General features: G+C 47.3%; 1 protein-coding gene across 1 annotated transcript; it reads right to left on the minus strand.

The window, feature by feature from the left end:
- Nucleotides 1-3,614: 3,614 nt before the first annotated feature.
- Nucleotides 3,615-25,973, minus strand: LOC124515749 (cytochrome P450 27C1). The gene is made up of 9 exons (XM_047084766.1): nucleotides 25,692-25,973; nucleotides 18,933-19,123; nucleotides 17,555-17,754; nucleotides 15,721-15,930; nucleotides 14,516-14,679; nucleotides 10,420-10,586; nucleotides 9,166-9,244; nucleotides 8,527-8,730; nucleotides 3,615-5,103 (listed from the first exon to the last, which is right to left on the minus strand). Exons 1-9 carry the CDS (start codon nucleotides 25,971-25,973, stop codon nucleotides 4,987-4,989), a joined length of 1,614 nt encoding a protein of 537 aa, XP_046940722.1. The 3' UTR covers nucleotides 3,615-4,986.
- Nucleotides 25,974-26,350: the final 377 nt, after the last annotated feature.

Raw genomic sequence — 26,350 nt, forward strand, 5'->3', positions numbered from 1 at the left:
AGCATTTCCAATAATTGGCATTCAGACATTAATAGGTAGACAGCTGTTCTCAACAACACAACACCAAGCCGGGCCTAATAAGACATATGTTGAGCCCTGCACCCAACAAGCACACATGCAACATTTAAAAACATTAACCCTGTCTGAGACCACAGAGCAAGTTTCAACAACATCATACAGATCATGGTATAATTAAATTAGCAATTTAAATCAAGAGAGGGTCATAGAGGGGCTCCTGGCTGGCTCAGTACAGTATGAGACACTCGATCTCAGGGTTACAAGTCCAAGGCCCACTTTGGGTGTAGGGATTTCTTAAAAATAAAATCTTAAAAAAAAAAAAGGTCATAGAATTAGAAGACATGACAACAGGCAGGCTGTAAGTGGCCCCCTTTCCACTCCAGACAGGGCTCAGAGGGCCTGTTCCAGGTAACAGCTCTGACCCTTATCCACAAAAGTAAGAAAGCGCTGGAGCAGACAGCCATGCCTGCCACTTTGTCCAGTATGGGCCTGTCCTGTCCCCGGTGTCAGCTAGGACCAGTCCGAGTGGCTTCCTGGAGTCCTGTGGAAGGCGCATAACAAGGTCTCTGTGAGAGCAGCTGTGACCAAGGCAACAGGACTGTGTCTCTCTGAGCTGAGGCAGCAGGTGACAAGCAGCCCACACTCCGGCTCACCCAGCCCCTGCCTGGGGTTACCTCCTCACCCCAGCCTGAGTGAGCCACTCAGAGGGAGCTGACGCTCGTTGCCTGCAGGCTGTGGGGTACCGGCACTGGTGCCCGGCTCACCCCCAAAAGACTCCCCACACAAGCCCGGACACACAGGGAAGCAACTGTGTCCATCAAGAACAGGGACAACAGAGTCTGGCAAGGGGCTTAGATTCTGCCCAAGGGGAGACTTTGGAGGGGCCAGGGGACCCAGGCAGAAGTGGACCCCGTGTGCCCCAGGGCCGGGGGGCACTTGTAAGAAGCCACCTGGAGGAGGGGCACTGCCTGCTTCTTGGAGCGACAGTTGGAGGTTCCTCATCAGGAAAGCCCGAGGAGTGAGAGTCAGCTTTGCATGTCTGCTCAGGCCCAAAGGGCCTAAAGGCAGAAGCCACCTTCCCCTTCCCGCCACCTCCTGTTCCTCTGCCAGCTCCAGACTCAGGACATGGCAGGAGAGACAGACACCGACCTGTCCGTCCCTCCATGGGCTTCCCTGAGCTGCCCAGAGCTGAGGGTGCAGAGGGCTCGGCTGTGAGTGAAGTTCAGGGACGTTTTCTTCACACGGGACTGGATATTTTCAGTACTAAACGAGAACGATATGGTGGCTAAAAGTAACTGGAGACTTTTTTCTTTTCCAGCAGTGACCTTGGGTCAGGGCGCCTGTCACCGGCCAAGCCCATCACACACCTCATGGAACAGGAACCCCAGGCTGGGAGGGGGCTGCCCACAGGTCCTGCAGCCCGGGGCCCTTGGTCCTTCCTGGTGTTTGGCTGCTCAGCTTCCCTTCGGTTTGGAGGACGGCCAGCCTCCTCCCGTCAACTGTCCGTGCTGGGGGCCCTGCTTGCTCGCTGGAGAAGGGAAATGGGGCAGCTTCTAGCTGATTCTCCCTGGGTACCAGGCACCTCAGTCGTCTCGCAGCCCTGCCAGGTACAGAGGTACAGACCCCTTCTACTTGACCGGCACATGTTTAGAAATGGAGTTTAGGGGGCGCCTGGGTGGCTCAGTCAGTTAAGCATACAACTTCAGCTCAGGTCATGATCTGACAGTTGGGGAGTTTGAGCCCTGCGTGGGGCTCTGTGCTGACAGCTCAGAGCCTGGAGCCTGCTTCGGATTCTGTGTCTCCTCTCTCTGCCTCTCCCCTGCTCTCACTCTGTGTCCTTCTGTCTCTCAAAAATAAATAACGTTTAAAAAAAAATTTTTTTTAAAAGAAAAGAAATGGAGTTTGGAGCTGGAGAATGTTGAGGCAGGGGACGCACTCTGCAGGCGCTCGCACTCTGTGGTCTCACACCCAGAGCTCTCACCCACTTATGTCCCCTGCTCAGCTCCAGATCTGTCCCCAGCTCTCAAAGCTGGCTGACCCCAGGCCGCCAGGTCCCCCGAATCCCAGCACAGCGGCTGTCCCATAGTGAGTTAAATCAATCATCTCTGACACTCATTGAAAGAAGTGTGGCTCCCTGAAGAAGCTAGCTTATAGTCAGTTTGGCTGGTGAGTGAATAGTCATGAAAAAGAAGTGAACTATAAGGTTATTAATCCAGTCGTTGGCCTCTGAAGACAGGTTTTTATTATAGAAATGCTCACACACATACACAAAGCGGAGGGAATAGTGTCACCAATCCTTCACCCACCTTCACCGGCTCCAACAGTTATCGACACTGGGCCAGACTTGGTTCACCTCACCCTCCCCGCACCCTCCACCCCTGCCCCCACATCACCGGCCCTCCACAACGGTGCTGTTTTACCGCAAACCCAAGACATCACAGCAGCTCATCCATAAATGAGATACCATTGGTATCTCTCTCCCTCGTTTTAACGTAAGAACTACCACTATCACACCACAACACCCCAGTAATTCCTTAATATCATCAAATACAGTGTTCAAATTTCCCTAATTGTCTCTTAAATGTTTCTGTACAGCGGTTTACTCGAATCTGGATCCAAACCAAATCCGGCATCACGTGTGGTCAATAGGTTGCTTAAATCTCTCGGAATCTACAACAGGCCCCTTCCTCTTTTTCTTTTTCCTTGTCACTTATTTGCTGAAAAAAATGGACTTATTGGTCGTAGACCTCACTATATTCTGGATTCTACTGACTGCATCTGCTTGGAGTTGTTTTTTCAGGGGGTTGTTTTTGTTTTTTTAAGTTGTTGTGTATTTTATTTATTAATTTTTCCATTTAAGGACCACTTTATTTTTTTTTCATTTCAAAACCACTTTTTTTATTTGAGTCTAGTCGACACACAATGTTACCTTAGTTTCCGGTGCACCACACAGTGACTGGACAAGTTGATACATTATACTGTGCTCCCCACAAGCATAGCTACCGTCTGCCAGCATACACTATCACAGGACCAGACTATATCCCCTAGGCTGTGCCCTCTGTCCCCGTGACTTATTCATGCCATGATGGGAAGCCTGGACCTCCCACACCCCCTCACCCATTGTTTGCCCCTCCCCCACCCCTTCCCTGTGGCAACCACCAGTTTGTTCTCTGTATTTCTAGGTCCAATTCTGCTTTTGGTCTGTTTACTCATTTGGGTTCTGTTTTTAGATTCCACTTATGAGTGAAACCATATGGTAACTGTCGTGGAGTTTGAACTTGTTCCTCTGTGTTTCCTATGAGCTGGTAGTAAACCTACAGGCTTCCCCAATACAATTTCCATTTCTTTGGTAAGAACACTTGATAGTCCCTGCCATCTGCTTCCTGTTGCATCACCTCAGGAGGCTCCTAAGGTCTGTCTGTCCCTCTGTTCATGAGACGGAGAGCTGAGCAGCGGTTATCCACCTGACCTGCACTTCAGCTCTTCAGCGTGTGCCGATTGCCAGGCAGGGCCAGAGTTCACGGGGCGGGGTGTGGGGGAAGAGGGGAGGGGGGTGCCTTGTAGAATAAGAGGTCCCTTCAGGTTGCTTAGTCTCAATTCTTTTTAATTTCAGTCACAAACAGAATAGAATCATAGCTGGTTTATAAAAGCTTACATACCTCAAAGTAATCCAACATTTTGTCAGTTATTAGGACATCATTTCATATTTAACTGTACATATTTTTACAGCTCTCATACTACAGTTATTCTGTCTTCTCACACAGATTTAATATTGTTACATACTTTAACAAAAACAGTATGTGAAATGAATATGATCTCTACTTTACTGGAGGGTTATTTTGCAGCCCGACTAACTAAAGGCAGGGGAGACGTACGGTATGTATTCGTAGGGAAGTGATTTGGGGGAAGCGTTATGGGCAAAGATTTATGGGATTGAGAACAAGCAGTTTCAAGCACGACCATGCAGAGAGAATGTTATCAAATGGTGTTTTTTTCTTATTAGCGACCAGCAAGTAGCAGGAGAGGCAGCAGAACTTGGCACGAGCGAAGAGTGCCGAGGCCCAAGGCATCCACTTGGAGCCTTACATAAGCACCAGCCGCTGGATCACGTTTCCAGTCCAGATCTTTAAACTAACACCATGAAGATAAAAATATTATTTTATCTACAGCATGTCCATTTACATGTTTATTTTTCCTCGCAATAAAAATGTACTAAAGTTACGCTGTTTTCCACGATGCTTCTGTAATTCATTTTTCTCAGCCGAGACTATGACATTCCACCCTGTCAGGTTTTCTTTCTTATACATCTGCTCAGTGTTTACACTCGGTTAGAAAACCCAATTATTCTTGGTTTCACCAGGAGTTCTCTATTTTATTGATTATTTCTTTTAAACAAAAACTAACATTCAACTTCTTTAGGAGCCGTCACTGGAAAAGGAAGCACTAGTTTGGAGAGAAAAGTAATAATATGGTTCTTTTAACTTTGAGCCCTGCTCAGGATAAAATGTTGACCCTGGCGCTTTCTTCCCATAATTGTGGTCTTACAGAGACACGTTTCCTCATCAGATTAGAAACAGTAAGTTGAGCTTGCCTCCTGACAGGGTCCTGGTGCAGCATTACAGAACATATATTCAAGCACTGAATTTATAAGCAAGCCAACATTTCCTTGCAGAAATGCATAGGAGACTACGCCTAACTGAATATCAAGTAAGACCACATAGGAGACATGAGAATTCAGTGCCACTGGTTTTTAAACAGCCATTTCCCCAAAGAAAAGGCAGCTCTGGTTTGCAAAAGCCAAATAATCTTTTCACGTTACTTTGCCTAAAGATTTAGGAGTCTTGCAAAACATGGAGGGAGGCCAGCTTATCAGCAAGACAGCCTCTGAAAATGACGATTTCCTTCCTCCACCATCATCAGTTGACACTGGTTTGTGGCAGGCGGCTGGCTGGGTTTAAAAATCCAGGATCACTTTCTGTTAACAAAACGCACGTGGATGGGCCCCCCTGGCGTCAGAAGCCCATGGGTTTTGGCAGGAACTGCTTTAGTCCAAGAAGATGTCTTGATCTCAAAATGCTGAAGCAACTAAGAAGAGAAAGAGAGAAGGGGGATTCAAAATTGGGATAGTACAGGACTTGCAGTGCTCCAAATGAGGGCCCCTCACCTGCCCGTGATGGCCGCGGGCTGCAGGGAGCCCAGGAAGTAGGCAGGACGCCAATCCCCGTCAGGACGGTGCAAGGGAGATGCCATGCTTCTGAAAGCAGCACCAGGTCCTGCACAGGAGCCTGGTCTGTCCACTGAGCAACCGTGAATCTCACATGACAAAGGTATGCAGACACGATGTTCAAATGACTTAGGCTTTCTCAGCCATCTCAAAGCTCCAACTCCTCTGCTTCCTCTTTAGGTGGAGGGAAAGAACAAATCAAAGGAGCAAGGAGGACAGAGAGATAAAGTGAAATCCCAGGTTTCCCTCCGGCTGGGGATCTGAGGTGATACAGACCCAGGGGAGCACACCGCCGGAGGGTGGGGGGCAGGTGAATCATTCCAACAGGCTTCAGTGATAAATGTCCTTAATTTCTCCTTAATTTAAATATTCTTGATCTGGGGGCGCCTGGGTGGCTCAGTCAGTTAAGACTCTGACTTTAGCTCAGATCATGATCTCATGGTTCGTGAGTTCGAGCCCCATGTCGGGCTCTGTGCTGACAGCTCAGAGCCTGGAGCCTGCACAGTCTGTCTCTCTCTCTCTCTCTCTCTCTCTCTCTCTCTCTCAAGAGTAAATAAACGCTAAAAAAAATATTAAATATTCTTGATCTGTACCTTTGATCCCATTTCTCATTTCTATGGTCCAGAAGGAGAACCAGCCTTACCACTCAGGATAAAACTAGAGACAACCTCCAGAACGAGTTTTAAAAAGCACCAAAGTATGCGTCAGCCTAAAGCAATAACCTCCCCGACCAAGCGGCCATGGCCTGACGTTCCAGGCCACCAGTGGGCTCAGGAACACAGCAACTTGCTCTAAAGACCTGTGTCAGAACACACATGGGCGCCTGTGTGACTCAGAAGGTTAAGCATCTGACTTCGGCTCAGGTCACAATCTCATGGTCCGTGAATTCAAGCCCTGCATTGGGCTATGTGCTGACAGTGTGGAGCCTGCTGGGGATTCTCTGTCTCTCCCTCTCTCTCTGCCCCTCCTGTACTCACTCTCTCCCTCCCTTTCTTTCTCAAAATAAATAAATAAATAAATTTTAAAAAAATCGACAACTGCATTTTTTGCTGTCTCCTCCGCATTGCTAACACAGTTTACGTGTGCCTTCTCTCTCTTTTTTTTTTTCCCTGACAATTACAAATAGTGATGTTCCCTTTCTGTATTCGCACAAGTAGAAATGAGAACTCTGATGGGGCACCTGGGGGGCTCAGTTGGTTAGGCGTCCAACTTCGGCTCAGGTCATTATCTCACAGTCCGTGAGTTCGAGCCCCATGTCAGGCAGGCTCCGTGCTAACAACTCAGAGCCTGGAGCCTGCTTCGGATTCTGTGCCTCCCTCTCTCTCTGCCACTACCCTGCTTGCACTATGTCTCTCTCTTGCAAAAAAAAAAAAAAAAAAAAAAAATGAAGCAGATCCATTTGTATGTTAATAGCACCAAACAAAACCCCATCACTGCCACCAAACACCCTGTTTCTGACCCTCTGCCAACAGAAGCATCGGGCAAGGCTGGCCTCTCTTGCTCTCGCAGTGGCCTCTGGTCCTTCGGGCAGCCAGAGCAGGGGAAGCAGTGAGCTCCACGCCTGCCTGAATGACCCTTGGTAGGAAATGGCCTCAGCCTGTCCGGGACGTGGCCACACAATGTACAGCAGAGTTTTATGGAACCTAAGACCTTCCTAAAAGCCGAAGGCAGACACTCAGAGCACAGCAGAGACAACAGCAGCTCCCGGCCTGTCGGCACAGATCGCGTATGGACACTGCTTAGTCCCCACACAACCAAGAAGTAGGCATTTGGCCCATTTTGTGAATAAGGAAATGGGGTCGGCATGGCTGAGAAGGCTGCCCAGAGTGTCAGAAACAGAAAACAGCTGAACTGGGCCCTACTCGCCCTGGAATCAACACCTCACTGAGCTGCCTCTCACCTCCGACACAACTGGATGGGCCAGCGTCCCACGGTCCCCAGGATGGCTGCTCTGGTGACACCCTTGAACCTTGCCAGCAGCCAACACATCCTGACAGAGGTGGGAATGGCCCTTTACACACACCGGCCACCAAGCTTCCCTGACCTGAGCCACCCAACTCCAGAGAGGTGCCTTCCCCCCACACTTCCCTGTACGTGCTCTCCCACTGGGCAGTAGCCCCTCAACTTCTCCAGCTCTCAGAGAGCCCCAAGCACCCACCATCCAGAATCCCTCTCCACCCCTCCCAGGCTGACCAGGTTTCCATGGTGCCTTACGCCCTCTCTCTCACTGTCATCAAGGTCCCAACCCCTCAGCGCTCTGCCCTAAACTCTGTGAGGCTTCAGAAAAGCCCCTCTATGATATGGGGGGGCAGGGGATGCAGGAAGGAGTCAAGACGCCTGGGTCGTGCCATGCACCTGTCATTCTCTGACTGTGCCAAGTGGCTCCAACTCTCTGAGCCTCAGTTTCGTCATCAGTAAAATGGGGAGCTTGGGTCATGAGGTAATCTCCGTGTTCTTCCAATGCAACGTCAATGACAATAGCTCCCAAAACTTGGGCCAAGGCCTTCCATGGCTAAGCTAGGCTCATCACAGTCTTCCTAAATTTGCAAGGCAACCTAATTAAACCTAGGTTTAATTTTCTCTATCAAAGTCTTTTCTTTTATGAAATTTCCTTCAGACATTACTTAGTATAGTATAGGCCAAAAAGCATCTATTTTAGTATTAAGAGATTAAATGTAAGGTATTCTCCAACAAGAACAAAGCCTTCCTGATGTTTGGCAGCCTAAACAAGTGTGAGAACCACTGCGCTGTGTGAGTGGCTAGTTCACTCATCTCTTAGAGTGCAGCCCAGTGGTCACTGGAGTCCGAACCGCCCAGCAGGCCCATCCCAGACCCACCAAATTACTCTCTCTGCGGTGGGGTCCTGGAACCTACATTTTAAGGAGCCCCCTAGTGCCTTTTCTCTCCATAACATTTGAGGACCACTGATTTGACACCTTCCCGTTCACATGTGTCCAGAGCTCCTAGTGTGACAAGAGTTGAGCTCTCGGGCCCCTATACACCCTACAACACCCACATGTACACACCCCGGTCCTTCAGGCCTCCAAGGGCCTGAACTGCTGCCCTACAAGTCCAAGGAGGCAAGAGGCTCAGCAGGTGGTCAGGGGACTAAGGAAGGTGGCTACTGTGGGGGGTGGCATTTTAAAATATAAAAGGGACTTAACATGAAGCTCTTGCTTTTGAGTTTTCCAAATCACATCTCCTCTCCCACCCAAGCCTTGGTCCAACAGAGCCCCGTAAACCAGGCCAAGGCGGAAGGCCAGCGTCCGGACCCACACACCTACCTGGATCACGACGAGGTGGATCTCCAGTTCTGCAATTCTCCGCCCGATGCAGCTCCGAACCCCGAACCCGAAGGGGATGGACCCAAAGTTGTCCACTCTGTCCAGGCTTCCTTTCCTCAGCCAGCGCTCCGGCCGGAACTCCTTGGCCCGAGGGAAGTTCTCATCCTCGTAGGAAGTGGCATAGTGGCAGAGGGCCAGCTGGGTCTGAAGACACCATTTGCAACCAAAAAGGAATAAAGAACAGGATGGCGTGAAGGCAGAGCAGAGGCAAGAGCCCCAGGTGGACAGTCCCTCCAGAGGCACTTCTGGCCAGGAGGAGGGCCCCCAGGATGGCAATCCTCCCTCAGGAGCTGAGCAGGAGATTCAGGTCCTTCAAACCCCCCCAACCCTCCAACCCCCACAACTGCTGTGTCCACAGGCCTCTCAGGGAGGGAGGGAGAAGCCTGCGAGCTACAAAAATCTCTGGCTTTGCTTCTGCTCCTCGCTTCCGAAGCCCCGTCTTCATCGTGCAATACGTGCAGAAGGAAAGGAACCTACTGATATTTGCTCAGGCGCAAGGGCTTTGTCAACATACCAGCACATTTCCCATTCAGCCACACGGCAGAGCCCAAGTGCCCACACCCTGGCAGCCAAACTTACGCCTTTGGGAATCAGGTACCCGCCAACAACCAGGTCTTCCTGGGTGACTCGGCCATTCCCTGGAAGCACTGGAAACAGCCTGGAAAAGAACCAGTGGAAGAAGGAATGGAACAGCCACTTTTAAAATATTGTGCTAAATTTTCAAAAAGTCTGGCTATTTTGCCATTTTCGTTTTCTACAACGTTACACATGGTCCGGTTTCAACTAAGAAATCTCGCAAGGACCTTTGTGGCTCCTTAGCTGTGGCCAGCGAGTATTCTGAGGGATGCGAAGGAAAGTCCCACAGTCAAAAATGTGCACAAAACACAAAGCAGAGCCTTGAACGTACTATTGTGTTCCCAGGAGGGAGAGTGTGGAAGAAATTCTGAAACTTACATGCACCCGGGACCCCTTTATCAAGGAGTAGTCCACAGGACTTGGGGGTCCAGGAAACACATTTTGAGAAATGCACGTCCGTGTTTGGATTGTCTTAGAGAGGCAATCCGGAGAAAACTCTGAGTAAAACTTTAATTGACAAATACCAGTAAACACACAGCTAGTTATTTTTCTCCCCCCCAAGGTTAAACAACATGCTATAGACTGAGAATCCAATTATTATAATGGGTACTATGTAAATAACTTCTGCTCTTTGTCAAGGCATTTCCTCCACAGAGGAACACTGTGTTCAGGATCCTTGAACCTCAAAGGAGGAAGAAGGTTCACTGGCCACCTAATCCCACCACCACCCACCCAAGTCCACCTATGGCCACCCAGAGCCCTCACATCCCGGCTTTTCCGAGTGTCGGTGATCCCTGTCAGGGACTGAATGAGCCTCGCTGTTTGGTGTCTCCAGTCCAACTAGCATATCCACACAAGAACCACAGTCTTTTGTAAGCAGGCCTGATAATTAGCCAAACAGCCCCAAAATATTTTCCTAATAAATCAGTCTTGTTCTGGTTCAAAGGAACAGACACCTAGGAGTACTGATCCAGGAGCACACTGGGGAGCGTGGTGAACCAAATCACTAAAGCAGAGGGCTCCAAAGGGCTTTATGAAGAAAAATTAATATTTCAAACTGTAAAACAGAATAGCTTTCTACCATTCTGACAAGGGCAGAGAGGGAACAAAGATAGCCATAAATAGCTCCTTCCTCAACATTTCGGCCACTGAAGGATGTTGGCACATTTGTTTTGGACCCGGTTTTTAGTCAAAAGCATGAGTCGTCACGATAAAAAATCAGAGACTTAAAAGGCACAGTTTTGGCAAGGCTTTTACCTCAAGGTTTCCTTCAGCAGAGCTCTGACCAATGGGACTTTGGGGACATCGGCTGCCGTTGGGACATGTCTTTCCCCCAAATTCTTAACTATCTCCCGATACACGGTCTGCTGCACTTCTGGGTGCCTCGCAAGGAGATACACTGCCCAGGATAATGTGAACGATGTCTAATAAAGAAACCGGCAGACATAGGCACAGGAGTGAGCAACACCAAAGATTTAAGCAGCAGGCAACATCAGGCATGAAGTCATGTGAACATAAGCATATGTGAAAAGTCACGTTCGTAAAACTCCATCGGAGTATGTTAGGTCTTACCAAAACAAAGGTGAGTTTCCTAATTCACTCCAGAAAAAAAAAAAATACTTTGGAAAGTCACATCAATTGTGTGATTCAATTGCTCTTTCGATAAAAAGCCAGAGGAAAAATTACGTTAGAACTTCTTTGGATCACTTAAAAGCAATCTGCCTCCTCTTCAGTGGAGTCTGAGGGGACTTGGGGATGCTGGTCAAGTCTGGAAGTTGTGCCTGGAACTTCCTGTGAGCTTCTTTGCAAGGGTCATCTGGCTTTTGCTAGAAAGGGCCTGAGACTGCCCATCAGCCTGGGGAACTGTTCAACCTTCTGGCATTCCATAGCCCACAATAGCTGGGTGAGGCCCGCTCTGGCTGCCTCATCTGTGGCAGGATTACTCATTAGCTCTAGTTTCCATGCACTTATCAAGTAAAGCAACCTATAAGGATTTAATAACTCATTTATGCAAGACAGTGTCTTTTTTTTTTTTTTTAAGTAGGCGTTCACACCCAGCACGGAGCCCAACTCAGCTTGAACTCTCGACCTTGAGATCAAGACCTGAGCTGAAATCAAGAGTCAGACACTTAACCAACTGAGCCACCCAGGCACCCCAAGCAGTGTCATTTTTTATACCACTCAGACTGAATAATTACATTTCTGGTTATTGAGAATAATTCTATTTTATCCTCCAAGACCTACACCACATTTTCACTATTATCTATGTGACTGTGTTTCACTCTCTTATAAGCAAGGAAATTCCACAGTATAAATGCCCTTTCTTTTGCCTAAAAAAAATTTAAAGTAAGTCGGCCATACTGATATCATTTCCCTGTAATAAATATTATATGTGTTTAGAGGGCAAGCTCTTCTGTAATATATATAATGTACAAATTCTTCTTTATAAATGGTAAGGGAATCACTTAGAAATGTCTATTAAAATTACATTTATGTGGAAAAACCAAATGTGGTATATCCAGACAATGGAATATGACAGGCATACCTTGGAGACATTGAGTGTTGGGCTCTAGACCGCCATAATAAAATGAATATCACAACAAAGCAAGTCAAATGAATTTTTTGGTTTCCTGGTGCATATAAAAGTTATATTTACACTATACTGTAATCAATTAAGCATGAAATAGCATTATGTCTTTAAAAAAACCCAATGTACATACCTTAAAAAATACTTTATTGCTAATGGGTAAGGGGCAGTAAGGAATATACTCCTGAAATCATTGTTGCACTATAAGCTAACTAACTTGGATATAAACTTTAAAAAATAAGTTAAAAAAATAATAATAATTAAAAAAAGAAAATTAAAAAAAGAAAAAAAATACTTTATTGCTAAAAACTGCTAACCATCACCTGAGCTTTCAACAAGTCGTAATCACTGATCACAGACCAGTGATTCTTTATTATATATATTTATATATTGTATGTTACAACAAATATAATATGTATTATGTTACAACAAATATAGCAATAATGAAAAAGTTAGAAATGTTGCAAGATTTGTCAGAATATGACACAGAGACACAAAGTGAGCAGGTGCTGTTGGAAAAATGGCCCCACCAGACTTGCTCAACGCAGGGTGGCCACAAACTTCTATTAGTAAACACACAAACAAACAAAAACATTATCTGCGAAGCACAATAAAGCAAGGGATGTCTGTCCTTGGTAATAAAAAAGAATATACTGCTTTGAAGTTATTTTGCTGAGTGAAGGAAGCTGGGTGCAAAATACACACTGTATGTATGATTCTATTTCTATAAATTTCTAGAAAAGTGCGAACTGATGCTCAGTGTCAGAGAGCAGATTGGCGGTTGCCTGGGGCAGGGGTGTGGGAAGAGATGGACTAAAATAAGGGTGAGGAAACTGCAGGGGTGGTAGGAATGTTCAGGATCTTGATTGTGGTGGTGGTTTCATGAATGACTGCATTGTGCTTTATCCTGTATCTGCCAGCAATCTGTATCAAATTGTACCGTTTCGGTGGATGCAGTTTCTGGTGCATATATTACACTGTAATAAAGGGTTTGTTTGTTTGTTTTTAAATGTTTATTTATTTTTGAGAGAGAGAGCACAAGTTGGAGAGGGGCAGGGAGAGAGGGAAAAACAGAATTTGAAGTAGGCTCCAGGCTCCAAGCTGTCAGCACAGAGCCTGAACGGGGCTCGAATTCACAAACCGTGAGATCATGACCTGAGTCGAAGTCAGATGTTCAACTGACTGAGCCACCCAGGTGCCCCTAAAGGTTTTGTAAAGTAATAAGTTAGGAAACGAATATGAAGTTGTGAGACCGTCCCTTCCTTTCTGTGCTCCACCTCATGTGATGCTCTTAGCTACCACCAGGCGGCAGGAGGCACAATGCACCCAAATCTGCTTAGAGGCAAGGCCATCCACTCACTCATCGTTTCCGCATTCAAGGAAACCCACACCACCCATCACATTCCCACAGCTGATTAGAGTTTTCATTGATCGCCTTGATTTCATTGGTTAGTTTGTATTTGATTGAAATTGTTTTTGTTTTATGTTGTGGAAGATCCATAAGAATAAGGAGTGTATGCTAATGTTTTTGCTTTTACATGTTTATGTCCCATTATAATAAAAATAAGTCAACTTGGAGGGGAGGGGTGCTCCCTTTAAACAGGAGGTCTGTGCCTTATTCCTGTTTCACTACTTCCTTTTAGCAAATTTAAAAATGTCTCTGTAACTATACCCACATGTGTATCATTTTCCACACATGAATAATGGTATCCTATTATACATTATTATAATGATTTTGGAGAAAACATGGTTCCCACTCCCAGCCAAGTAACCCATGTTAACAATCCAGTGTGCACCCTCCGTACCTCCTCCACATGCACACAGACGGGCCAGTGCCAAGCCACCGTTTGCTTTACCAACATGAGCACAGCACACACACTTTTCTGCACCTTCATTTGTCACTTAACAGGAGGGTACAGAATTCCCACCCAGTCACTTGGCAGTGCTGTTTCACTCTGACGGCCACCCTTCCTTGGTCATAGTACATTATGCATCTGCCACAATAAATCTATTCATTAGGATTTTAAGACTGATACGCACACATGTCCATAACTCAAACTGTTCATTACACTTCTCTTTCTTTTTTTAAATTTTAGAGAGAGAAAGCGCACGTGTGCAAATAGGGGAGAGGGGCAGGCAGGGGGCGGGGGGAGGGAGGGAGAGAGAGAGAGAGAGAGAGAGAGAGAGAGAGAGAGAGAATCTCAAGCAGGCTCCACACTCAGCACGGAGCTGGACATGGGGATCGATCCCATACGCCTGGGGTCATGACCTGAGCCTAAATCAAGAGTCAGATGCTCAATCGACTGAGCCACCCAGGCGCTCCTACACTTTTCCTTCTTTCTGTCCTCTTTAGTAAGTTTTGGTTTAAAAGTTACATGGCTTTATGAGATGAATCGTGGAGCTCTCCATGACCTTCAATACTTTAAATGATAAACACTAAGGTTTTTAACGTCTGTGCCTTCTTCATTTCTGATATCATGAAGGAATGGTTCAATGTTTGCAAATCAGGAATGATTTTTCAGGCATTAAAACATAATTGGTACTTTGCGTGTGTCATAAGTGAATGGGGATTACCTTTTTTTGCAGAATTACGGTTTTACGTTTGAAATACATATATAGTATTTAAACATTAGAGTTTTCTCCTGGAGCCTTTCAGCAGTGAGGCAGGCGTCCAGCTGGTACAAACGCGTATGAGATTACTGGGAAAGGCCACCGGCTTTCACCACGCTCTGCTAATGGAGAAGACAGAAAAGCCAAGCCGCTCACCGTGTCGACGCCCGCCAGCAGCATCTCGGTCATGTTGGCGTAGATCTCCTCCAGCGTCAGCTCCTGACTGAGGAAGAGGCAAGAGAGCAGCCCGCCCCTCACTGTCTCCCCTCGGTCCATGTGGCACTGTATGTCCCTCAGCTTATTGTCCACGTGGATCTGGCCTGTTTGAAAAGAATATTCCTCTTGAAAGACATTCTGGTTGAGAACAATCTCTTCGTCCTCCCAATAACTTAATCTGTGGCAGGTTCCAAAGCTAATTTACCATCAATCTGGGAACCTCATCAGTGGGCCTGTCTGTATAAATGAATGAAAAGTTAAAGACAAGCTAAGCATCTTTTTTTTTCCTCTGAAAATAATCTAAAAGATATTTGCAAATGTTTGCTTTATTCATCAAATAGCCAAAAAAGGATTGGAGTAACAAGAATACAGATCCTTCCCCCCCACTTTTTTTTATCCCACCATGTTTCCAGAAGAGGCAATGGATTGACTATAAAGGCCATGTTACCATAAAAAAGATAGTGGCATAGTAAGTCCATCAGGACACATATATTCAAATGAACGTTGGCCTCTTCAAAAGGCACCGTAGGATACTTCTTTCAAAGTTAGTATTGTTCTAGAAACACTGTTCTAATAAACATTTTGGAAATCTTTTGTTTTGGGAAATTCTTTTTTTTTTTTATGTATTTAAATTCAAGTTAGTCAACATATAGTATAGGAAACTTTTTTAGTGAAATTTTTGGCCATGTAGGAAAACGGATCTTGCTTTGTTGAGTTGGAACAAAGTATTATTTCTTAGTTTGTTTCACCCAGTAAGAAAACAGGAATTTGTCTCTTCCAAACAGCTGCAAAGAAGAATGTTCAAATGAGTGTGCCCAGGCCCACTCATTTTCAGCAATGACAGAATTACTGGACTAAAGACATCGTCTCCCTTAGGCAACATTTACTTGCCTACATCACTGCTAGCAAGTTTGCCAAAATGAGAAGAATCTAAAAATGAGAAATCGGTCAGGTTGCTTGTAGTAGCCACCCACACGCTTTTTTTCATCCAAGAAATCTGTCCAAATAGGCGGTCCAAATAACAACATGTGTCAGCTCATCCCCCGCGGAGCTCCCCTCTGTCTGCACAAGCATTAGATACACCACGAGTAAAGGCAGTCAGGTCGGCTGGCTGGACAACAGGTGCCCCTGAATTCTTCACTTACTGAATTTGAAGAGTCCGTCCCAGGACCTGCAGAATTCCCGCCAGGGTTTCGGGACGAAGGGGCGGAGCCACCGGGGGATGGCGCCCGCGTACATGGAGGTCTTGAACATGCTGAACATGAGCCCCAGCGCCTCGATGTAGTCCACGGTCAGCTGCGGGACGCTGTTTTCCAGGCAGCCCAGGCGGCTCTCATACAGGATGGTGGCCACTCCTGCCCGGGAAAGAGAGTTTAAACCTGCTTCTAGGTTACTTGCAGTATCAACAGGCCATATCTAGCCACAAAAGTCACTTTCAAAAGCGATGGAGCTGCCCTTCGGAAGGGAGGCTCTGTTCCACCACCGGTCGTCTTCTCCACCACCTCCCGGGTTACAGGGCGCTGCACACTCAGTGCTGACAGCCGGCAGGTCCTTCCTTCCACCTGGCGGGGCTTCACCTCATCACACCCCCCTCCCCACGGTTTGTTCTACACCCAGGACCCAAAGCACCCAACCTATCAGCCCCTTGCCCAACCTTGGGGAATTGAAAGGTGGCTCCTCTGGGCCACAGAGGGGGGAGCCCCTGGCCAAGAGAGCCATAGGAAGAGAGGGAACAGCCTCAATGCATCAGGATTTTCCAGTGTTTACAACTCCACCCTGTTGATTGCGTTACTAGATTTGGCAAGCATTACTAGAACTTTAAAAAGTTCACTTAAAAATTAAATTTGAAGTAAGGTAAGCATGCGTTAAAAAAAAAGGGGGGGGGGGCAGGGCACCTGGGTGGCTCAGTCAGTTAAGTATCGACGTTTGATTTCACCTCAGGTCATGATCTCAGTTTGTGAGACCAAGCCCCACTTCAGGCTCTGCATTGACAGCACGGAGCCTGCTTAGGACTCTCCTTCTGCCTCTCCGTCTCTCCCCCACCCTCTCTAGTGCACACATGTGCACTCTCTCTCTCTCAAATAAATTTTTTTAAAAATCTTTTAAAAAAGGAGAGGGGCGCCTGGGTGGCTCAGTTGGTTAAGCATCTAACTTCGGCTCAGGTCATGATCTCACAGTTCATGCGTTTGAGCCCCGCGTCAGGCTTTGTGCTGACAGCTCAGAGCCTGGAGCCTGCTTCCTATTCTGTGTCTCCCTCTCTCTGCCCCTCACCTGCTTGTGCACTGTCTTGCTCTCTCTCTCTCTCTCAAAACTAAATGAATAAACAACTTTAAGTAAGTGAGTAAATAAATAAATAAAGGAGAAAACTGACAGAAGTTCCTTAGGAAAAAGCAAAGTACAGAATAAAGTGGTATGCTACTGTTTTGTTTCGTTTTAGGTAAAAAGACTATTCACATGTATCCCCTTGTATGTGCATAAAATATCCCTTGAAGACACTGGTGACCTCACCAGGTCAGGAGACAGGGAGAATGAGGGGATTCAGTGAATCCCTTTGAGTGAATACCTTTTTCAGTGAATACCTTTGAGATTTGATTTTTGATTTTAGGACATGGCAATGTCCTACCCATCCCACACAAATTTTAAAAGCTACAATGACTGTAGTAGAGGCCCTCCAAACTTCTACTGGTTTTTACAAATTGTGCTAAAGCAAGATGTACGGTAATTTAGGAGCATGATTCTTGAGTTAAAAAGACCCGGATTTGAGACTAAGTTTCTGCCAGTAAAAATGGAGATGGTTTGTCAGTTTGCCCACGTGCAAACCAGTGGCGGTACACCGGGCTCAGTTAGCAGGTGAGGGTCACATGTGTGGGTACAGGGCTCAGCACAATGCCTGTGGGGACACAGGACATGCCCAGTGAATGAGAACTCCTATGTTTGGCACATGTCCGTTCTTCCATCTCCCTCCTGACTTCACCTCACCTTCCATTGAATATTTGAAGAAAAGGTCATTGATACTGGTCACAGTCTCTCCATCTTCGGCCTGGCTCCTGAGGATGTAGATTCTTTTAATTAAATCTGCAATAACTTGGTTGATTTCTCCTGAAAAAATGGCCACGTCTCTCGGTTTCAGAATTCTTTGTCTCAATACACGTCTCATCTTGAGCCATTGTTCACCCTCCCTAGAAGAGTAAAGTGAGTTTCAAATAATCTTACTTCCATTGACATTCTGGAAAAGAACTCAGAGAACCTCTGAGAGCTCCCCCAGCCATAAAAAAGCCAGCCAGATCTGCTGATCCCAATGGAATTAAGACACTGTGCAGGGGGAGGGGAGTAACTTCAGTCTCGCAGTTGGTCAGAGCTTTAACGGGAAGCAAACTTTAAGGGGAAAGATTGCCACTGGGAATCATCTTTATAAAAGGAATATGATTTCCTTTGAAAAACCTTGCAATAATATTATAATAAAGAGACATGAAGCTGTTGTGATTAGCAAAAGAGAGAAAAGTTTATGTGTATGAACTGCTGAGCCCTGAACTGAGCTCCGGGGCCCACAGCGATGCAAGCCGCAGGTGATAGGGCAGAGAGCAGAGAGCTTTTCTAGCATTTGGTCACTCCCCATCTGGGGCCAGACTCACAGGGAGGAGGTGTTTGATTATTTCCCTCAGAGCAGAAGTTGAGGGATCCTGGTGACATCCAGTCACAGCTTTTATTTACCTCATTTGAGAAACCGATGGTTGTATTTCTCCCTAGTTCATGTATAAGGGCATATATACCAAAGAACCACAGATAGAATTTCTAAACCAAAGGGATTTGGACCAGGGGATCCACAGAGGCTTGTGTTCTCCTCCCTGCCTGAGACTGTGCTGATTAGCTCTTCCTTAGAGGGCACAGAGGTCTCCGTGAGGCTTGTTTACAAGTAATAATCAAAGCCTGTTGTGAGTTGGGAACATCATCACATGGTGATCCACGGAGGAAGGCTCTCGGCCCTTCCCCAGGGTCTCCTAGAGTAGCTGCCTGCCTCCTCTCCTGCCCACAGAGAGGCTCTGTGAGCACCCGCCCCCCCCTTGGTTGTCACTGAATGGACACCTACAGCCTCAGAGCACTGCTTGAGAAACAGCTCTCCCCCTTTACCAAGCTAGTGTGACCCAGCCTTGTCCCTGCCATCTAACCTCTTCCCAGAGGAGAAGGGACAGGGCCCTCCACACCAGTATTTAGGAAATCACACAAGGAGGCTGTTTTGACACTATTCCACTGGGAGTTCTACAATTTATTAAGGCTGGTTTTCAGAGCCCAGCATCCAGGCAGGGGTCTCCCTGGGCTCCCCACTCCCACCCATGGCCTGACCAGGCCACATACTCACGCCGAGATGAGCCCGGTGGATCTCCCTCGTAAGTGTCGGTACTCCTGCCAGGACCCCATGTTGGCTCTCTGGGGCGCAGCCCCCTCTGCCCGGAGCACCTGAGCCACCATGTCTCGGTCTGCAATAGATACTACAAACTGAGGACCAAAGTGAGACTTGAAGATTTTTCCATATTCCCGTGTGTGCTTCTGCTGCAATACCATGGAGAAACCAAAAAAGGAAAAAATGCACAGATATGATATACCTTTGACATGAACATTTCTGTGTTTTAGGGGAGCAAAAAACTGGGGCAGAGGAAAGCTCTACATTATACAGAGCTGAATCAGAGTTGTGACTTTAAATATTCCTGAGATAAATGTACTTTCACATCATTAATCATATTCACTAAGTTTTCTTATTCTTTAGAGCTATGTTTTTAACAATACTTAGCTGTGTGGAACAACAAGAGAGAAATGTCATTATGGGTGGAGATGAGTTGCAGAGCCTTCAATGGCCTGAGCCAAAAAGACTGTGCCAACCCCCTGTTCCAGGCCCTCAGCTGCTCTGCCTCCCTACTCTGCAGAGGGAGAACCCTCTGCAGACAACCTGTAATGAACCTGTAAAAATAGCCCCCAGTGCGAAAATGAAAGAAAAGTCATCCAGATTAGAAAGAGAGAAGTAAAGCTATCTCTAGTCACAGATGACATGATCTCACATACAGAAAATTCTAAAGAATTCACTAAAAAACTGTCAGAATTAATAAACAAGTTCAGCAAGCTTGCATGACATAAGATCAAAATACAAAAGTCAGTTGTATTTCCATACACTAGCAATGAACAATCCAAAAGTAAGATTATGAAAATAATTCCATTAATAATAGCATCAAAAAGAATAAAATGCTTAGAAGTAAATTTGAGAAAAGAGTGCAAAACTAACACTCTGAAAACTATAAAAGATCATTGAAAGAAATTAAAGAAGAGCTAAAAAATGGAAAGATATCCCATGTTCATGGATTGGAAGATTTAATATTATTAAGATGGCAATACTCCCCAAACTGACCTATAGATTCAAGATAAACTCTATCAGAATTTCAGTTGGCTTCTTTGTAGAAATTGACAAGCTTAAAATTCATACGGACATGCAAGGGACCCAGAATAGCAAAAATGACCTTGAAAAAAAAAAGAGTGAAGTTTAAGGGTTTCCTGATCCCTATTACAAAACTTGCTACAAAAACAACAATAATCAAAACAGTGTAGTACTGACATAAGAATAAACATCTAAACCACTGGAGGAGAATTGAGAGTTCAGAAATAAACCATACAGGCTCACTTGGGTAACTCAGTTGGTTAAGCATCCGACTCTTGATTTCAGCTCAGGGTCATGATCTCATGGTAATGGGATTGAGCCCCACATTGGGCTTTGCACTGACAGCACAGAGCCTGTGTGGGATTCTCTCTCTCCTTCTCTCTCTGCCCCTCCTCTGCTCTCTTTCTCTCTCTCTTTCTCTCTCAAAATAAACAAATGAACTTGAAAAAAGAAAGAAAGAAACCCATACATTTGTGGTCAAATGATTTTCAACAAGGATGCCAGTGCCAAGACAATTAAACAGGTAAATAGGAAAAGAATAGTTTCTTCAACAAATGGTACTGGGACAACTGGATATCTATAGGCAAAGAATGAATTTATATCCTTCTCTCATGCCAAACATAAAAATTACCTCAAAATTGTTCAAGCCCTAAATGTAAGAACCAAAACCATAAAATTCTTAGAGGAAATGATAGGGGTAAATCTTCAGGATCTTGAATTTGGCAATGGTGTCTTAAGATACAACACCAAAACCACAAACAACAAAAGAAAAAACAGATGATTGGATTTCATCAAAATTTAAAAACTTTTGTGTTTCAAAGAAAGTAAAGACAACCCCCAGAATTGAAAAAATATTTGCAAAGCACATATAGGATAAGGGATTTGTATGTAAAATATATAAAAAACAACTCAATAAAACAATGAACTTATTAAAAACTGGGCAATTATTTGAATGGACATTTCTCCAAAGAAGAAATACAAATGGAGAATGAGCAGATGTAAAGAAGCTCAACATCATTAGTCATCAGGGGAATGCAAATCAAAATCACAATAAGACACCACTTCCCACCCACTAGGATGGTTATACTCAAACAGACAGGTAACAACAAGCCCTGGCAAGGATGTGGAGAAATCACAATGCTCTTACACTGCTGGTAGGAATGTACATAGTGCAGCCACTTTCAGAAACATTCCGGCAGTTCCTCAAATGATTAAATACACAGTTACTACTTGGCCCAACAATTCCACTCCTAAACATAAATCCAAAGAAATGAAAGCATATGTCAAAAATAAACTTATACCAAATATTCACAGCAGCATTATTCATAATTAGCAAAAAGGTGGAAACAATCCAAATGTTTCTCAACTGATGGATAAGCAAAATGTAGTATATGCTTACACTGGGATATTATTTGTCCATAAAAAGATATGAGGTACTGGCACACGCCACAACATAGATGAACCTTGAAAACATGATGCTCAGTGAAAGAACCCAGATGCAAAAGACCACATATTATGATTCCAGTTATATGAAATGTCCAGAATAGGCCAGTCTATAGAGACATAAAGTAAATTAGTGGTTGCTGAAGGCTGGGGGAATGGAGAGTTGGAGAGTGATAGCTAAAAGAAACAATATGGGGTTTCTTTGTAAAGTTATGAACCTGTTCTAGGATTGACTGGGGTGACTATTGCATGGTATGTAAATTATACATCTCAATAGTGCTGTTACCAAAAAACAATGAGAAATTACAATAAACGTAAATGGGTTAAACAAATAAATAAGAGAGAAATAGAGAGAGAGAAAGTACCCTCTAGCCTGGGTCAGTGTGGCATAGCCAAGGCTGAGCATGGGGAAAATGACTAAGTCTCTCTTTGGCATCTGCCAACATTTCTTATCACCCCAACTCTTTGCCTCAGAAATGGCAGGCCAGAGGGTCTGTTGTCTTTCCATTCTTCCTTCTACTCCTTAGGTAGAAGATGTTCACTTCCTTATCAACCTGGATGACATTCTCCCCCCCCCCCATAGATAAAGACACTAAGAATCAACTGGGATGTTCCTCTGGGTCTCTGAAAAGGAGCCACTGATGAGATGAGTGTTAATAGCAACTACTGGGAAATGGGTCACTTCTCAGGCGAATCCAGCTACTGAATGGGCACCATCAGCACAAGGGAGCAACTGACCAGGCGGGAGAAAGAACAAGATGCATGGCCTGGATAATGTATGGCACTTTTTGCTAGTGGACTGCCGAACAGTATAGTCAGTCCTAGCACTTAGAATTTGCATAGACATTAAGAGCACAGACTCTGGAATTTGAATCTTAGCTCACAGTTTACGAGCTGAGCACCCTTGGGAAGTTAAGGTCCACCGTACTTCAGTTTCCTCACCTGCAAAACAGGCAAATAATAGAACTTGCCTCACACAGAGGACTTGGAACTGTGCCTGGCACATGAAAAGAGCTCTAGAAATGTTCATTATTAGTATTTACTTGTTATTATTACAGTTTACAAATTTCACCTGACCTCACAATAGGTTGTGAGATGGATGAGGATGGTCAGACTTCTGGGCAGATGAAGCAACTGGAGTTCAGGGAGAATAAGTTATTAGCCAAGACTCCACAGGTGCTTGTGGAGGGCTAGCATGAGAACACAGGGCCCTCCTGTTCTGTCCCATCTGAAATGGCTGCTGGTGACATGGGTCAGGGTGTATGCTCTGCCACTAACTAGCTATGTGACCTCAGGCAAGTGACTCCGCCAACACTTTGGGCCTTTTCCACCTGTACATGAAAGACTTGATTGGGGCGCCTGGGTGGCTCAGTTGGTTAAGCGGCCGACTTCGGCTCAGGTCATGATCTCATGGTTTGTGAGTTCGAGCCCCGCGTCAGGCTCTGTGCTGACAGCTCGGAGCCTGGAGCCTGTTTCAGATTCTGTGTCTCCTTCTCTCTGACCCTCCCCCATTCATGCTCTGTCTCTCTCTGTCTCAAAAATAAACAAACCTAAAAACAAAAATGTATAAGCCTTGATAGAACTCTCTGTGATCACGAGTCGAGTACAGTAAGCTGGAGGTATGGTAACAGAATAACCCTCTTCCTCCTACAAGTGCCTCAGGAGCCTGGAGAGCAGGGCAGAGGGCTTTCCTAGAACCTTATTCAGTCTGGAACAACCTGAGCACACCTCAAGTGGGGAAACCCAAGGCCATAAAGCACTCCTGTGGGGTCCTCAGAGGAGTCACAAGGGGATTCGTGCTCTTGCAAATGAGCACTATTTGGAAATAAAGGAAAAGGGGAGCCCAGAAGGACAACCAAGCTGGAAACCCTTGGGGCCCATCTACCATGTTGCAAGAAAGCACAGATGAGTCAGTTCTACGACTGTCCTCTGACAGGTGTGCACCACCACTCATGACGGACCATGGTGAAAGGCATCATCTGAGCCTCAGGCAGAAGGGCAGGGTTTAGGGTGATGGCCAGAAGCATGGCAGATGCAGGGAAAATACCCATCTGAACTGAGACACTTTCTGGTTGTGGAGAGGTGGCCTTCTAGGTGGCTCCTCCCAGAGATGTAGGTTTTAACAGTGGTCTGCTTCTCAAAGAACCCTGTGGGGGGAAGGGGGAGTGGGGGGGGGAACCAACAGGGGAGGGGGGTGCTTAGACTGTGAGGATAAAATCAGATAGAAGCAGAGGTAGATAGAAGTAGATAAACAAAAACAAAAAAAATCAAGCCGTATTGACTTGTCCACAGTAAATAACAAAACATTGCAAATCCCATTTTAAAAGTATCATCCTGATATCTTATGTACAGATTCCACATGGAAAAGAAAATCATTTTTCACCTCTAAGAAGCATGTCCAGGAAAAACTGTGTAGGGGATGGAGAGAAGGGGCAGGAATTTCGGCCAAATTAAACTTGTCCCTGGGGCACCTGGGTGGCTTAGTTGGTTAAGCCTCTGACTCTTGATTTCAGCTCAGGTCATGATATCATGGTTTGTGCGATCAAGCCCTGAATCTAGCTCTGTGCTGACAGCATGGAGCCTGCTTGGAATTCTCTCTCCCTCTCTCTCTCTGTCCCTCCCCTGCTCTCTCTCTCTCTGTCTCTCAAAAATAAATAAACATTAAAAAACTTTTTTTTAACTTGCTCCGGAGTTCTACTGTTTTTTCTCCTAATGAAGTTTCTGCTTCTCCAACCCAATCAGGGCCTCTGCACCATCAGGTATGTTTATTGGTTGAGGGAATGACCTTGACCACACCCAGGGTGGGTGGTTACAAAAGGAGGAGAATAAGCTTTGAACAAAAGCAAATGGGGGGGGGGGATGGGAATGGGGAAGGGGTCTTGGGAGAAGTCAGAAGGCCCAGAGCCCAGAAGTAAGTGTGCCCTGGGGTGCGAGCCCTGAAAAAATGAAGTCAAGTGGAAGAAGCAGCTGCCACAGTCAGTGAGAGGAAAGGGGATCCGACGACCCTTGATGGGGAGGATCACCTTGCAATGGAAGACAGATTGCAAATTGCGGTGTGGAGAGGAAAGGCAAAACTCGGGTCAAGATGGGAAACTGCACTCTGGGCCGGTCCCAACACTCCCCCCGTAGTTGGAACGACTAGGTCCCTGCCCCAGTCCTGGCAGCCTGCCCAGGTTCATTGACATTCGTGTGGTGACCCCATCATTTAAGAGCCTAAGCTACCTGTGGCCTCTGAACCTCAGGTTTTGGAGGGTGGGAGGTGCTTGTTTTCCATTTATAAAACACAACCCAAAAGGCCTAGAAACGGACGCCACATGACCTCGGTCTGTTAGACACGGTGCTCTGGAGAGCTCCGAGCCGCTCTCTGCGCTCCCGCTCCCGGGGCTGGACCGCGACCCCCTCTGCTGGGCGCACCAAGTCCCGCTCCCGCTCGCGCCTCCGCCCGCCGGTGCCTCCTACCTGGGGACCGCTCCCCGGCACCCCTCCCCGGGCTCCCTCCCCAAAGCCCTCCCCCCGCGCGCCCGGTCCGGGGACCTCGCCCTCGCCCTCCTTGAGGCCTCTTTCTTGGCGCCACTTGCTCGGCGTCCCTCCCCAGCATCCGCTGCCCGGTACACCCTCCTTGGGGTCCCTCCTGGGCGCCACTCCTTGGCATCCCTTTCCCCGCTGGGCCTTGTGCCTCCTCCCCAGAGCGCCCTCCCCGGCGTCCCTGTCTGAGCCCCCCTCCTGGGTGCCTCCTGCCCTGAGTCCCCTGCCCGGTGCCCCTGCCTGGTGACCCTTCCCTGAGCTCCCCTCCTGGGTGCCTCCTGCCCGGCGCCCCTGCCCGGTGCCCCTGCCCGATGCCTCCTCCCTGAGCTCCCCTCCTGGGCGCCTCCTTCCTGGCGCCCCTGCCCTGTGCCCCACCCTGTGAGACCCCTCCGGGGCGCCTCCTTCCTGGCGCCCCTGCCCGGCGTCCCCTCCCTGAGCCCCCCTCTTGGGCTCCTCCTCCCTGGCTCCCCTGCCCGGCGCCCCCTCCCTGAGCCCCCCTCTTGGGCGCCTCTTCCCTGGCTCCCTTGCCCGGCGCCCCCTCCCTGAGCTCCCCTCCTGCCTGGCGCCCCTGCCCGGTGATCCCTCTCTGGAGTCCCTCTCGTGCGCCCCTCCTCGGCGTCCCTTTCCGGGCCTGGCCCGGCGCCCCCTCCCCGAAGTCCCTCCTGGGCGCCTCCTCCCGGGCGTCCTCCTGGGCGCCCCCACCCCCCCCCCCCCCCGCGCCGCTACCTGGATCTCGTGGATGCGGCCGAAGCCGTCCTTCCAGAAGAACTCCACCAGGTTGGCGAGGGGGTGGGGGCCCGGCATAACGGCGAGGCTCCTGGGCCCCTCGGTCCGGCCCCCGGCCCGCGGCGCCCCCCGCCGGCCCGCTCCTTTGTCCTCGGCCCGCGCCCCCGCCGACAGCCGAGCGCCCTCGGGCCGCCACCGCCGCGGGGCCCCGGCGTCCAGGAGCCCCCAGCGCCCGGGCGCCGGGCTCCCACGGGCTTTCAGGACTCGCGCCAGCAGGGCCATCGAGGCCGCCCAGGTCGGTGGGTCGACTGAAGCAACTTTTTTGTGTAGGGAGCTGCCCTTTGGGGCGGCTCCTGGCTTCGCTTTAACTGGTGCGCGCGGCGCTTCTTCGAGCTCATTCCGCCTGGGCATCAGTTTACACAGACCAGTATTAAAGACTCCCTCCCCTAAGGCTGGGGGAAAGGGGGTGGTCTGTGGTTAGACTGCCGGAGAACTAGGCGGTTAGCTTCTCTTTACATCGCACTAATTCACCCCTTAAGCCTTCTTTAAAACCACAAAATTTTAAATTCAACCCTATTTCTGGCCATGGCCAAAAAAAAAACAAAAACAAAAACAAAAAGGAAAGAAAAGTCTACTGGGATTGGAAAAAAAAATTTCTT

This window comes from Lynx rufus, unplaced genomic scaffold, assembly GCF_022079265.1.
Source record: "Lynx rufus isolate CCGP_SWC_20201006 ecotype Redwood Valley unplaced genomic scaffold, mLynRuf1.p SCAF_2, whole genome shotgun sequence".
Classification (NCBI taxonomy): Eukaryota; Metazoa; Chordata; class Mammalia; order Carnivora; family Felidae; genus Lynx; species Lynx rufus.

What these genes read in the sequence shown, in the direction of transcription:
- LOC124515749 (XM_047084766.1), bottom strand. Translation starts at nt 25,973, where the DNA reads ATGGCCCTGCTGGCGCGAGTCCTGAAAGCCCGTGGGAGCCCGGCGCCC. An exon ending in GCCGCATCCACGAGATCCAG is followed by an intron (nt 19,124 to 25,691) that starts GTAGCGGCGCGG and finishes ATGGTATTGCAG; the next exon opens with CAGAAGCACACACGGGAATA. An exon ending in TCCACCTCGTCGTGATCCAG is followed by an intron (nt 5,104 to 8,526) that starts GTAGGTGTGTGG and finishes TTCTCTTCTTAG; the next exon opens with TTGCTTCAGCATTTTGAGAT.